Source organism: Rhinolophus sinicus, chromosome X, assembly GCF_036562045.2.
Source record: "Rhinolophus sinicus isolate RSC01 chromosome X, ASM3656204v1, whole genome shotgun sequence".
Taxonomy (NCBI): domain Eukaryota; kingdom Metazoa; phylum Chordata; class Mammalia; order Chiroptera; family Rhinolophidae; genus Rhinolophus; species Rhinolophus sinicus.
The window spans coordinates 37,048,928-37,063,566 of NC_133768.1; the positions used below are offsets into that span (position 1 = coordinate 37,048,928).

The window sequence follows — 14,639 nt, forward strand, 5'->3', positions numbered from 1 at the left end:
TTTTGCATCTATGTTCATTAGAGATATCGGCCTGTAGTTTTCTTTTTTGTGGTGTCTTTGTCTGATTTTGGGATCAGGGTGATAGTGGCTTCGTAAAAAGTGTTTGGGAGTCTTCCCTCCTTCTGGATTTTTTGGAAGAGCTTGAGGAGAATAGGTGATAATTCTTTTTTGAACGTTTTGTAAAATTCACCTGTAAAGCCATCTGGTCCAGGGCTTTTGTTTGTTGGGAGATTGTTGATTACTGATTCAGTTTCCCTGGTGGTAATCAGTCTATTCAGGTTTTCTGTTTCTTCTTGAGTTAGCCTTGGAAGGTTGTACGCCTCTAGAAAATTGTTCATTTCTTCAAGATTGTTAAATTTGCCCAGAGCTGCATCCCTGGGAGTGCCTCTGCAGTTGTAATTGCCCTGCTCTAGGCAGGCCAGAAAGGGTGGAGGCTGAGGATGGAGGGGTCTTCTCTCTCCCAGCCCAACTGTGTCACACTCTTTCCACAGGCCTGAAAAGGTGGTGGCTGGGGGTGGAGGAGTCTCTTCTCTCCCAGTCCAGCAAAATCACACTCTTCCCAGCCTCTTCCCTGGGTCAGAGCTACAAGCCAGTCTTCCCAGAGCCTGAGTACCAAGGCTTCTCTGCAATCTGACACCACTCCTCAGTTCAGGGGCCAGTTCAAGTCTCTGGAAGGGCGGGGGTAGAATTGGAAGGGGCAGGGAGGGGCCCAAGTATGAAGTTTGTGTCCTTTGTCTGGCGTAGGGCCCAACTGGAGGTCTCAGGTGAGGTTATTGCCTCAAATGCTGGATATGCTGTCCCCTTGGCGGGAGAGATCAGCTGTGGGATGCAGGGAAAGAGCCCACCTCCTGGCTTTTATTTTATGTTCTCTGTTCTGTCCTGGGATCCCCGACGTCTCTGCGGATGCCAGCAGCGTTTCCACCGCTGCCAATGTGGACTGTGTCCCCACAGCCGCAGATGCGGGCTGCGTCTCTACTCCCTCTCTTCCCTCTTCCCCTGCTTGCCCAATATGCCCAACTGCAAGTAATCCTTCCACGAGTCTCTTAGCTGTTCTGCGTAATGAGCAGAGAGTCCTTTGATGGGTTATAAATGTCCCGTTTGTGATAAGATCCGGAGGAGAACTCAAAAAGTCCGTCCTGCTGCCCCCATTCCTATGACGTCCTCATTACTTTTTAATGATAATAATAATCACATTTGTTATATATTTGAGGCAATGTGCTGTCCTTACTTCAATAAAAGTACACTAATTTTGACAAGGAGTCTTATGTAATTCCTCTAATTTTTGCATCTTGGCAGACTATTAAAATTATTTCCCTTCATGTGAAGCTAATAAATGCAAAATAACACCCACATTATTTAGTCAATTAATGCCAGTGCATCTGTTTCATTTAATGAGTATCGTATAGAAATTCTCCCTAATATTTACATATCTAATTTTCCCTAAAATATGTCAACATTAGAACTTTTTGGGTTTTTAAAGATGGTGGCTCTTTTCAGGGAACCAGTGGAAAGTTTGTTGGTATACCAATATAAGTTCTCTTGTAATTTGGTATTTGAGGATGATGTGCTGTTTGAAGCGATTACTGCCGTGTTTCCCCGAAAATAAGACCTAACCGGACAATCAGCTTTAATGTGTCTTTTGGAGCAAAAATTAATGTAAGACCCGGTCTTATTTAACTATAATAGAAGACGGGGTCTTACATTATTTTTTTTCTTCAAAAGACACATTCAAGCTGATTGTCTGGCTAGGTCTTATTTTCGGGGAAACACAGTATGAAAGGATTATGAAGATAAGAATTCCAGAGACAATTCAAAGGAAATGGGTTGATCTCAAATGAGACTTGTGTGTTACTACCAGGTCGTTTGTGTTTATTGAATGGATAGATAAATAGAAGGGGCTATAAAATGATAAAATGCCTCTTGTAGAATGGGGTGGAAATACTGAAAAAAAGAGAAAAGCTAGTTTTATTTATCATGTCTTAACAGATTTTTTTTTATACAAATTGACAGTACAGTTATTTTCTCCTATTGCCCATGTTCACGAGTTCATTCTGCTTGTCTCCTCCTCTATTGTTACATGTGACATGAAATTTCTGAGTGAAAAAATATTTCCATTGTCCGTTTACTTTACTCTTCTCCAGGAACTTCTTCATTTCCAGGTATCTCCTTTGATTTTATATCTGTTGCAGACTCACAAATTGTATTGATTTATTTCTTTTTTTTAAATGCCAAAATAGTAAGTCAGAAGGAATAAGTAAAGGCATGATGATATATATGCTTCCTTTTAGAAACCATTTTTGTAATTTTTGAAATGCCTTCTGTCTTTTATTATTTTATTTATTGTAGAATATGTAAATCATTAAATTAAGATACTGTGAACTCTATGTATTATTCAAATACTTGCTGAGAATTTGAATGCTAACTATTAAATTAACTTTAACCATGCCTTAAGTTTCTAAAATATCTGTGATATTTCTTTGTTGAAGCTTTAATAGCATGTTTTTATTAGTTTAGTTGTCTGAAGATGAAAGTTGCTATTATTTCTTTTTGCCTGCCCCTGTTCTATTTCCTTCATGATGCTAAGTAGCTTAACTCTTCCAGCTGGCATTTTGAAAATTCTGATCTTTTAAATTCATTTTTTATTGAGATAAAATGGACATGTAACATTGTACAAGTTTAAGGTGTACAGTTTGATTTGATACATTTGTATATTGCAGCATGATTATCACCTTAGCATTAAACACCTGTTATCATTTCTTTTCTTTTTTTGTGTGTGTGTGACAGTTTAGGATCTAGTCTCTTAGCAACTTTGAAGTTTATAATACAGTATTGTTGACTATAATCTCTAGGCTGTGCATTAGATCTCCAGGAGTTATTTATCTACTAGTTTCAAGTTTTTATCTTTAAACATCTCCTCAGTTCCCACATTAGCAATGGAACTGAGTTTCACCCGAGTATGACATTACTTTTTCTTTTGGAAGAGGATGGTTATTGGTGTTTATTTTGTCTTCTGTCCATTTTTCGTCATTTGTGGGCAAATATCTTTCCCCTACTCTTTCCTTTTTCCACTACTTGTACTTTATCTTTTAATCTTTTCTGGGTGTTGTTCCCTGGTATGAGGTGATCCCCTAATTGGTTTATATAGCCACTTGATTATTCTTTCTCCACTTCACTCTGCCCGCCCAGTTTTGGTTTTCCATTTGATATTTGTGCCCTGAGTTCTGTTACCTACCTTCAAGTGTGAGGTAGTATAAATAGCTGAAGTATTTCGGTTGTTCCAAAATACGTGTTTGAAAAGGACATCACTGCACATAGATGGATAGTCTCCATCTTCTCAAATATTGAGGAATCAGGGTGAGTCCAGGTTTCACATGTTAATTTTCTCTCCTCAAGTGTACTGTAACTACAAGAAGTCGTTTCTACTCAAAAAGTATTTTTGGTGTTTACTCAATCAAGTCTACTTAAATTTGTGTTTTAAATACTTGGTCTTCAAATGCAGCTTTATGAAGCAGTCGGTGTGTCATTGTCACATTTTTTTTTAAGAAAGTTAATGTTCTACAACAATGTTTTACAGTGCAAATTGTTGAATTATCCCCTTTATATATATTTCATGTTTACCTTGTATTTGTAATTTGTATACATATCAGTCTTATTTTAATGTGAATATAAATTGTACACTAGATTTAAAGAACTTAGAAAATTAAGTCAACCCTGTGTGAAAATTAGGTATAACTAGAACTAGTGTTTTAAAATTTCTAATCAGTTGCATATCTATACTTTTGTAAAATACGATGGAATGAGGAATTGGGAGACTAGGTAGGACATAGTTAGGAAAAAAGATGAGCAAGATCAGTAGGATCAATGGGTTGTCATAGGATGGATGGATGGATGAAAGGTAATACATCCTAGAGATCTTAAGGAGTTAATAAAGGATTTAATTTATTAACTGATTCAGTATGGGAAGAAATCCCCCATTTATTGGCCTCAATCACTTTTCTGTTAACTATAGTAGGAGATAAAGAAAGTAGCAACAGGTTTTTGGATTGGGAGGTGAAAAGGCTCTAACTGGAGATGGGAGTTAGAGATATCTGAGGGACATCAGCTCTTGGTATAGACAAATATAAGCGTGGAGCCAAAAACAAGGGCTAGAAAGAAGATTTTGAACATCTTCAATAACTGTTTTTTGTCTTAACTTTTGTGTTAAAGGAGTTTTTTTGTTTTTTGTTTTTTAGAAGAGACCAGATTGCTAAACTTCAAAGAAGGAACCTCTTGTTTGAGTGAAAATTGCTAGGATCCCTGAGCTACCTACCATATTAGTCATTGGTATGCAGTAGAGTCTCTCCTGGAAACTGTTGTTACAACCTTGCATTACAAAGGGAATTGGAAGAACTGAGTTTGAGAGCTTTGAGAGCACCTCAGTCAGATCAGCTTGGTCATGCAATGTGTCTCACGCCCTACCAGAACTTAACCAGTTTCAGTTCTGTCTTATTTTCAGATACCAAATCCCTAGTCTCATCCATTTATCATAGACTGTTAGTTTTAGGAATGAAGTTTGTTGGTTTTAATCATACTTTGAGAACTGTGGCAATATGTAACAATGAAAAAAAAATTGCCTTTGACATGAAAAAGTACAGTGACACACCTTCCCTTCTCCCATTTAAATGGTCCATAAAACCTTGTTTCATAAGATCTGTGTAAAAAATAACTTGTTCCTCAGCCTGAAGTACCTCTTTCCTTTCTTCTCTCATCTGTATCTTTTGGATTCCGTTATGGAATTGTCCTTTAAATTGTTATTACAAAATTAATTGGGCTTTGTGTTTATAGATGCATAGTCATAACAGAGTGCCTGGAGTGTAGAGTAAAAGCTGGTTGCCAACATTTTATTCCTAAAAGGCTGTGTCTACCCTAATTGAATATAGACAGCAGTATCGCCTATACACACCTTGTCTACGTACTCTGAAGTAAGGTTTTGGGGGGTAAGCACACAATTTAAAAACTTTGAATTATGGCATTTAACCCTGACTTACACATTGGAATAATTTGTTAGAAGCTTTCATTTGGTTCACAGGGTGTTACCTCCAACCCACTGACTCAGAACATCCAAGATTGGATCTGGAATCTAAACATTGCTCCAAATTAATAATTTATATGTAGATACATAATTGTCAATTATGAAAAGTTATCTCATTGCTTGTCTTTAGGATTGGAAATACAGTTAAAGCGTTCTACAATTGAATAATCACATACCGTTAGAAGTAAAACAATTTAAAGGGAAATAAAGTCTTGAAACTCCAGTTTTATGTGTTAATTACATGAATGTAGATATCCTCCCTCCAGATAGAAATCAAGTTCCTTAGTCTATATAAAGCAAAATACTATAACGTTATTCTGAAATATTGAACAAATCAAAAGCTTTTAAAACAAAGACTTTGGTGATAAAGACATCAACAGAAATTGTAATGAATCGAACCTTGTGTTAAATTGGACCAGACGTGCCCTATAAAAAGAAAATCACTGAACCATTAAAAAAAATGTCTTCGGTAAATCTTGCTTGGAAATTAATTTTCTGTAGAATGCTTTCTGCCTTGAGGTTTGTATATAGTGTTTGAACTGCATAAGCCTCTACTGCATAATTATTTCACACAACTGTAGTCAGTTTCAGTACTGCAATATTTCGGTATGAGGTGCAGATACTCCCCAGCTGCTTCTGTTGGTTGCAGGGATAGGTACTGGATATTTTACCATGACATTTTCAGGATTGGGGCCAGTTATCACAATTGTTAGTCATTTCTGCTGATTTATATGTTAATAGGTACATCTATTTTGCATGTGGTTTAGGTACTAGAAATGAAACTGAAGTAATGTCATCCTCAGTCCCTCATCTCCCTTTACTGAGAGGTGTATCAGTGTTTTTCGTTATGTGGGGTGGTTTTGTATGGCTACTTAGTTTTTTAAACTTAGTAATTATTCTGTAAGTTCTTTCATTATCATATGCATGTTTTTGAATATGTACTCTTGCTAAGTAATTTTTCTATATTGCTGTTCAGAAATGTTTAATATTTCATGATGTTGTGAGTTTGAAATGGTGCATCAGTGACTTCATTGCTGCTTTTAAGATTGATTAAGAATTATACAAAACATGGGCCAGAATTGTTTCTGCCAGTTTTCATTGTAGGACCTTGAGTATTGATAGATGAAATGTAAGCTGGGCAATTCAAATTATGCATCTCTCTGCTCTTTGTGGGATTTCAAAGTAACAATAAAACTAAAATATTGCAATCTTAAAGGCTGTTTCTTTGCAGGTCAGTTTATATCCTTTGATTGGCTCAGTTAGGAAAGGTCGGTCTTCTCTTATCTAAATATTAATTTATGCTGGCAGGATAGATTAGATTTAGAAATGTAGTACAATCTGAATGTGTGGCTGCTGTGCTGCTCTTTTTGTTTAGACTGCAGGGGTGTCCAAACTGCGGCCCGCAATCCATTTTTTATTGGCCCGCAGCAAATTCCAAAAATATGTTTAGTTTACTTAAATAAACCAGGTGAGGCAATTCGTACTTCACCTTGAGTGAGTGGCCCGGCTGTTTGTGTATTTCACTGCATATGGCCCGTGGTAAAAAACGTTGAAAAAAGTTTGGAGAACCCTGGTCTAGAGGAAAGCAATTGGTTATACAGCATGCTTTGCTTTCATAGTACTCACTTTTTCAAATAGTCTGTTTTCTATTGCCATGGTAGTGTACTCAAGGGATGTTCGAGGACGTACACAATCTGCTTAGTAGACCAAGGGAAAATAAAAGCAGTTCTTGAGATGTTCAGATGTTGGATTTTTTTTTTTAAATTCAGTCAACTGTGACAAATAATTTCACTTTTGTTTTCTTGACCATTGTATCCCTCTGTCTGCAGTGTCTTAAGGGCATTCTAGGCTCTTGATAAATGTTTGTTGAATGGATTAAATATTCAATATTTAAGGGTCATAGTCATTTTGTTTGTAGTTTCCGTATTCAGAATATTACACCACTTAAATATTAAGAGTACTGCACATGTAGGCTAGTCTAGTTATGCATGCACATAACAGATGTTCATGAATGAATATAATAGCTGTGTCCATACCAAGTGATGCTTTCTAATCTTTCTTTCCTTGTAACATTGGGTGGCTGACATTTATTTTTGTTAATTGAGGGTTCTAGTTGAAAAAGTGCAGTTTTGTCTATTCTGTTGAAATTTAGTATTGAAAACTTGATTATTTCTCTTGATAAAGAACTTTTGGGGCTTACATCTAGAAGTTGTCATTATACATATCAATTTTCAGCTTGTCCAGCAGTTACAAAAAATACAACTCTTTAGATATTTGAATTGTGGATAGGAATGAACTTACTGTGGTCACTTTTTAAAAAGTGGCTTGTATTGTGGCTGTTGATTACTTTAAATGCTAAAAATTTGAATATGCATATGTGGAAATGTTTTTTAGACAAATTCAAAGAGATTTACTTTTTATCTTAAACATATTATACCAACTCTAGTACTTGTTTGTCTTCTCTTCATTAGTTTACATACCAGGTTTAATGTTGACATACTAGATGTCAAATATCACCCAGTGTTCTTGATTATTTATGATTTGTGTTGTTAAAAATTAGTATTATACATTGAATTTAACATGTATTTTTTGGGTAGGCTTATATGATAAGTGGATGCTATAATTATTAATGGACTAATATTGCCACAAACATTCTAAAAGGATAATTATATTTCATAAATGAACTTGGAACACGGTTATTTGGTGCATTCTTCGTAGTATTTCAAACAGTTTTAAATGGCACTAAGTACAGTGATTATTGAAGCATCAGTAAGGACAGATAGTTTTATCCTTTGACAATTCTTGTAGTCATTTTTTAATTTCTAAAGTACACATCTCATTTTGAGATAAGCAGTAGTGTTCTGACATTAATAGCATTGAACTTTTATTTTCAGTTTTTAAAATAACGATGTGTTCTGTTTAAACTGTTTTATAACTATTACTGTTTATTTGAATACTTAAACATCTGAAGTTTTTTTCATATAAACAAAAATATACATAGAATAACTTAATAAGATTAATTCTTCCCTAAATTCTCCATTCTCAACATCCTGTCTGTTGTCAGCAGTAAATGTTCAGAGTAATTCTAGTTGGTTATCTAGTATGTTTTATTTGCATAACATAGTTTTATTATGTTAGACCTTCCATATCTGAAAATTGTCTTAATATGCATTTATATGACTGAATTCAGTGAATTAATTTTCTCACTCTCTTCTTGCAGCATTTTCAGTTAGCTTTGGTTGACTGTAATCCCTGCACTTTGTCCAATGCTGAAAGTAAGTATTATTAAGTACCATAGTTTTCTACATGTATTCAGATCACTTAATGGCAAGTGATGGTGGTGGTGGTGGTGGTCGTAATGATAGTGATAAATCCTGTTTAATTATTTCTTGTAGAATTGTTGAATTTAACTGTATTGGTTGCCATGGCTACTTGTACAAATGGACTGAATAAGACAAGTTATTGTGAACAGCCTGTGTCTAAAATAGATATGCCGGTGAACTGAGTCGTTGAATTAAAATTATCTGCACTAATGAACAAGATCGATTATTTGTGTGTAGTAATTATATTGTAGATTACTTCGGCGGATTAAACATGGGGTTTGCCAGTTTTTTAGGAAAAATGAGTATATAACAATTCATACATGGTAGCTCACTGATTCCTCCTATATAATATTAAAATTATTGGTAATCATGAAGACATATTTTGACTTTTTATTATAGTTTTATACATCATATGTAAAGTTTGAGGTGACATTTTTCAATTAATTAAAAAAGAATGTGTCTGGAGCGTGTTCATAAGTATGTATTGCTATATTTATTTAGTGTAAAGTAGCCAATAAAAGTTTTAAGAATATTCATTGGATTCAAGCTGGCTGTCTTTAAAAGTTTCTTATTTGAAAAATAAAAATTTTAATTGGAGTGTATAAAAAAATTGAATCATTCTTAATGAAAATTTAAGATCAGTCAAAGGATTCTAGATTTTAGAAAGTATTTTGCTAAAAGTGACTTCATTTTTTAACCATATAGGAAGGTATTAAGTGAAGACTAGTCTCAGTGTTAAAAATACCCAAGAAAATTATTGAATCTGTGCAAAAGCTGTAGAAATTTGAATGTAACTTGCATATAACAGGAGTTAAAACATAGCATGGATTAAATCATCATGAAAGCCAGACCAATTATCTCATACTTCTACTAAAGGCGATTTCTTGAGAAAACAAAAAATTTCTATTTTCTTTAAATGAAATTCAGGATTTTATACTGATGAGTGTATTTGCAGAATAAATGATGGGAAGGAAACAAATGCAGCAATGTTTTAGTTTCTAAGAGATTAGATTAGAAAAATAATTTAACTCTTAGCTATATTAATTTATAAACGGTTAAGTTATACTTTTTCCAAAATTATATATCCAGGTTATATAAATTATCTAGACGATAGACCCTTAAAATCTTTTTAAAAATTAATTTATGGGAATAAGAAAACAGCTGATTTTCACTTAATTTTTTATAGCTAGTGCCTTAAAACTAAGTTTCATAACTGCTTGTCATTTTAAATGGTAACTTTTGAGGGATTTTCATAAACGTCAAACTAAGTATTTTGGTAAATCCTGATTTTATTCTACTGTGTTCAGGTTAAATCTTACTTGCAGATCTTTACTCCTGAGAGGAAACCACCTATGTAGAATGAGTACCATAGGGCAGAAAACTTTCCTGTCATATTAGAAGAGGACAGTTCTACCCATCATGAGTACATCTTGAGTTTTTACTATGCCTCTCTTTCTGTTGGTTATTGAAAAGGGAAGTAGGAGGGAGGGTGACCAACGTCCTATTTTGCCCAGGACTGGATTCAGGACTTTGCTAAAAGGATGGTCACTAATGGAAGGGCACACGCTTTATTTAGAGACAGTAGGCCATTATTGTTTAGTTGATTTGGATAGTTTATTTTGGATAGTCTTCATGATTACTAAGATAGTGGCTGATGTCTCACACAGCAATGTGGACTACCTACTTTGAGCCAGACGTTATTACTGTTTCAACACCAGGCTCTTTGTCTTTGTAAAACTTATTTCTCTTTGAATTTTTTTTATGTCACCTATTGCATATGCCACAGACCTTGAGTATTCTTTGAAATCTTCCATGTTACCTTGTGATACTGCAAAGACAGAAGATAATAGAAAGTAAAGTGAGCTTTTAAAAGAAGTCTGTATGAGAAATTTCTGTTTTATGGTACAATTCATTTATGCAATTAAAAAACTAAGTAGATACACTTGCTTCAAGAGCTATTTAAGAGGGGTTAATTATAGTTCATGTTCTGAAAAGTAGAATCATGATAACATGAGACCTTTTTCATTGTATATGATTGCCCCTTTGGATAAAATTGTTTCTCTGAGAATTAATTAATTCTAAAAAATAATGTGTTAATTTCTGAATAAAGTTTAATTTCAGAACCTTTATGGCAATACTTGTTAAAAATTTCTAACACTAATTGAGACTTGTCAAGTGGAGCTTTTGCTTAGGTGTATGGTTATGTTTCACTTTGAAGGGGGCTTTTAAGAATTTAAATATATGGTGGTTTTCATACTACAAAAGATGACACTGGATTTAGTAACTCATGGGATAGGGAAGCCCTTGACATAGCACTAGGACTGAGCACGGCGGGATGGATCTCTTCTTCCTGTTACCTTTATTAGAGTTAGGGTTTCCAGGCGGGAATTCCCGCCCATTCTCAGGAATTTTTTTCGCTTCCAATTCCCGAATCCCGAGATATAAACTGTTTTCTGTTCTTAACCATGGATCGTTTCCACAAAGTCACGGCCGATATTACCAACCACCTGGGTTCAGGGAACTGATTTTCCCGATTTCCTGACCAATTTTTCTTGGGATTCGGGAACAAAAAAAGCAAAAAAAAAAAATCCCCGAGAACAGGCTGTAATTTCCACCCAGAAACCCTAGTGATAAATAGGAAAAATGTCTAAGAGATAAATTGTGAGTAGTACGTTTATTTCCCATAGTAGGCATTACTGGGTTCAAGGAGCCGAGTTTCCCGATTTCCTGAACAACTTTTCTCGGGAGTCGTGAACGGGAAAGCGAAAAACATTCCTGAGAACGGGCAGGAATTCCCGCCTGGAAACCTTAATTAGAGTAGTAAGAAGATTGGGGAAAATGGGCATAGGTTTTCCATCTCTTCCTCATTCACTTAACCTGTTACCCAGTCTCTTCCTTCAATGATGTAGTGAGGTGAGATTTGGACTGAAAGTCTCTAAGAGAGCTGTGTTGGAAAAGGGGGGTGGGGAATAAGAATAGCCCTTAGGATATGTAGGAAGGTGAAGGGGATATTTGCATATGTAGGACTTCCATTATTGTTTTTATGTGCTTTTCACAAAAAGCTGATTTTCATCTAAAGATATTTTTATTTTGCCTCATGTCATATGGTATTTAATGATTGTGGAGAGATGTAGTACTTTACTTTTGATCTAAAATGTTACTGTTTTTAAAGTTCGTTATATGTTTTGTTTGTTTTGCTCTTTATGGTTTTTTTTTTAGTTTAGCTGTTTCCAGGTGGTGGGTGTTCTAGGGAACAGGTGTCAGAATCCCTTGCAGAACTGAATAAAAAGGCAGCTTTCCAGGCCTTGCCCTGGGCTCACTGAATTACAATCTCAGGAATCTCTATTTTTAACAAGCCTTCCTGGTGATTCTTACAGTTTTAGGAATCTGTGAGTTCATGGTGCACTCTCCAATAAGAAATTGAATATAACTGTGGACCTGGTTTTTAAAGATCCACACAGATATTCTGCATATAATTTTGAAAGGCTCCTGGGCTCCTTGAAATCCAGGTAGATAGAACATTGTCATGGAAGAATGAAAATCGTAGTGTTTAAGTAGCTAGAATCCAGTTTTAATTGCTTATGCACTGTTGCTTTTGTTGAATCATTCATACTCTGGTGATGCAGTATCAGGAAGAGCTGAAAATAAAAGCTGACATACATTTTTATTTGATTTTCAAGACATACTTGTTAATCTTGGGGACTTTATTATTCTTGCCTTCCAAGTGATTTGCCCCCCCTCCCTTTTTAAAAAAATGTAATTCTGAAGAACTGATAGAGAAATGCAACAACTCATTTCCTCTGTGTAGTTATTACCAGTGTCATCCTGGCCTATTCTTTATAAATGTTGATATGAAATATGGTATAAGAAAATAATTAAAAGCTTTTTGTTTTAGTTTTTTTCAAATACTGACTTTGCACCATATATTTTCACCTAGAACTCAGTTTTTAAATACCATGTTTTGAAATGTATAGATTATAAAAGTCTTCACTATTTGCTTAAGGTTGCCATTTGAACTTTGCAAGAAGTATACTAGCTATAGATTTTAATGTTAACAATTCCATTGACAAAACTTGATAATGACCAATTTGATAATTACCAACAATAAATACATGTGGTTTCTTATGTTCATGCGTTTGTATATTCTATTAAAAATAACAGTTGTGTTCTATTATTGCTTAAGTCTATATAGTAGTGACTGTGCTTATGTTTTACATTTTATATTCTTAATTAATTTACCCCAAACATTTGTGTATTGATTTCTATTTTCCATCATCTTTGCAGTTCAGTTTCACATTGCCCACTTATATGAAACCCAGGTAAGTGTTTTAACTTACCTTACTTAAAACAAAAATGATCATCCATATCATTTTAAGTGATGTCATATATGCAGATAATTTAATGGAGTTCTGGGCACTACCTCTTACATACATTTTAAACTTATTAAATGTGGTCAAGATTTTGCTTAGTGAAGCAGTTATTACACAGAGCACTTTACTGTGTACAAAGAAGTTTCATTTACTATGATTTGCCTCTAAACCTGAATATCCGTAGGCTTAAATGGCTATCTATATTTAAGAAGATTTCTCTTATTCTTGATAAGGAATGCCTAGTTTTCTTTGCAAGATGTTTAAATGGTTGTTATAATGCATTGTTTTTAGTTTCGCTTTTTCTTAAGCTTGAAATACCCCTTCCATGTGTCACCATTTGAAAGGCATATTGGAGTCACCTTTTGATGTCATTACCACTACTTTTATGGCTGCTATATTAAAATACTTCTCCAGTTTAATTTTAGAGAATTGTTTTTGTGTGTGACAGACTGTGTTTAGTTTTACAATAAAAGGTATAACACATAGACATTTACTCTAGGAGTGGTATGGAAAATCAGGCATAAGTTGGTATGAGACTAAATATTAGGTAATCGTAGTTTACATAAAACATAAATTTTATAACAGCTTTTAGGGAAAAATACTGTTATATTTGTGCATAATTTGTAAGGTGTGTTTTGTTTCTGAGCCATCATGGGTTGCTGTAAAAAATTAACGTCGGATTTCTGGATACCTCTGTCCACACCACCCCCCACACCCCCATCCCTACCCCCACACATACCCATGCGCCCACGGAATTAGAACTGATGCATACTTAGGTTTGGATACCCTGCTACTCTAAGGATTTTATCTACCTTGAGAAGATGCATGTGAGAATTATATGCATGTTGTGGATGAGAGTTTTAACCTGCCAATGCTTAATCCCAGCCTCCTGCCAACTGCTGATTTTTGTCCAGTCAGCAAAGGCCTCAGGGTGAAAGCAGCTACAGAAATAAGCTTCTCCAAAATTCTTTCCCTAGAGTCTTAGCTCCTTCTGTTCTTATTACCTCAGGAGCTAGCTCTCTGCTGCCTTCAAAGAGATGAGTTCTGATTTTTTTCCAGCTTATTTAGTTCTTAGTGAGATCACTGGTCTGCCACTAGCTGAACCAGAAGTTTTCTCACCTTTATTGTTAATGAGTGTTTTTACTGGAGATGGAATTCTAGTTTTTTATTTGACCACTTTGAAATTTACATTTCATTGTCTTCTGTGTTTCATTGTTTCTAATGAGAAGTCTGTTAGTGTTAATTTTTAATCTTGTGAAGGTAATGTAGGGACATGGCGCTCCCCCCACTGATTCTTTAATTTGATAAATTTTAGTGACCATTAAGATTTAACAGAACAAAATTCATTCTGAGTAGAGTATATAATAGATGACAGAAAGATGACACTGTAAGCATATGAAAGGATTGAAAAATCTCTGGTGCTATAATAAGGATTTTCATTTTCAGGTGAAAAATTAAGAAAAGCAAAGGCCTACCTACCTATAAAACGTTACTTTTTATAGTTCAGCTGATTCATACCAACAGACCTTATTTATGAATATGGAGCTTGAAAATGTAAATTTAAGTAGTTATGTGTGGTTTAGTAGCTACTGCTGGGAAACCAAATAGTTCGAGGGAATTTTCTTTATATAGGAAGAAGTCTTCCTGCTAATCAATGTAGAAAAAGTATTAAGTATTTCACAAACCCTGAAAGCTCTGTTTCCATCTTGCCTTCATAGTGTTAAACAATAAGATCATAATTAAAATTGAAACGTGCTGGAATAACTTTTTAACTAGAGTGGTTAAGGAAGGCCTCTTTGAGCAGGAGCTGTTTCGGCTGAGTCCTGAATAGAGAAGAGCCAGTGATATAATCAAGTGTGTGTGTGTGTGTGTGTG

At 34.8% G+C, this 14,639-nt stretch overlaps 1 protein-coding gene across 11 annotated transcripts in view; it reads left to right on the top strand.

Moving 5' to 3' along the window:
- Positions 1–14,639, top strand: part of KDM6A (lysine demethylase 6A) — a 197,577-nt gene that overhangs the window by 111,856 nt on the left and 71,082 nt on the right. For all 11 annotated transcript variants that reach the window (XR_012493466.1, XM_019717929.2, XM_019717926.2 and 8 more), the window contains 2 exons: positions 8,292–8,346; positions 12,679–12,713. Coding sequence is in view for 10 of the 11 variants with exons in the window: in XM_019717929.2 (XP_019573488.2) it covers positions 8,292–8,346; positions 12,679–12,713 (90 nt within the window). In the remaining variant the exon portion in view is untranslated. The remainder of the gene's footprint in view (positions 1–8,291; positions 8,347–12,678; positions 12,714–14,639) is intronic.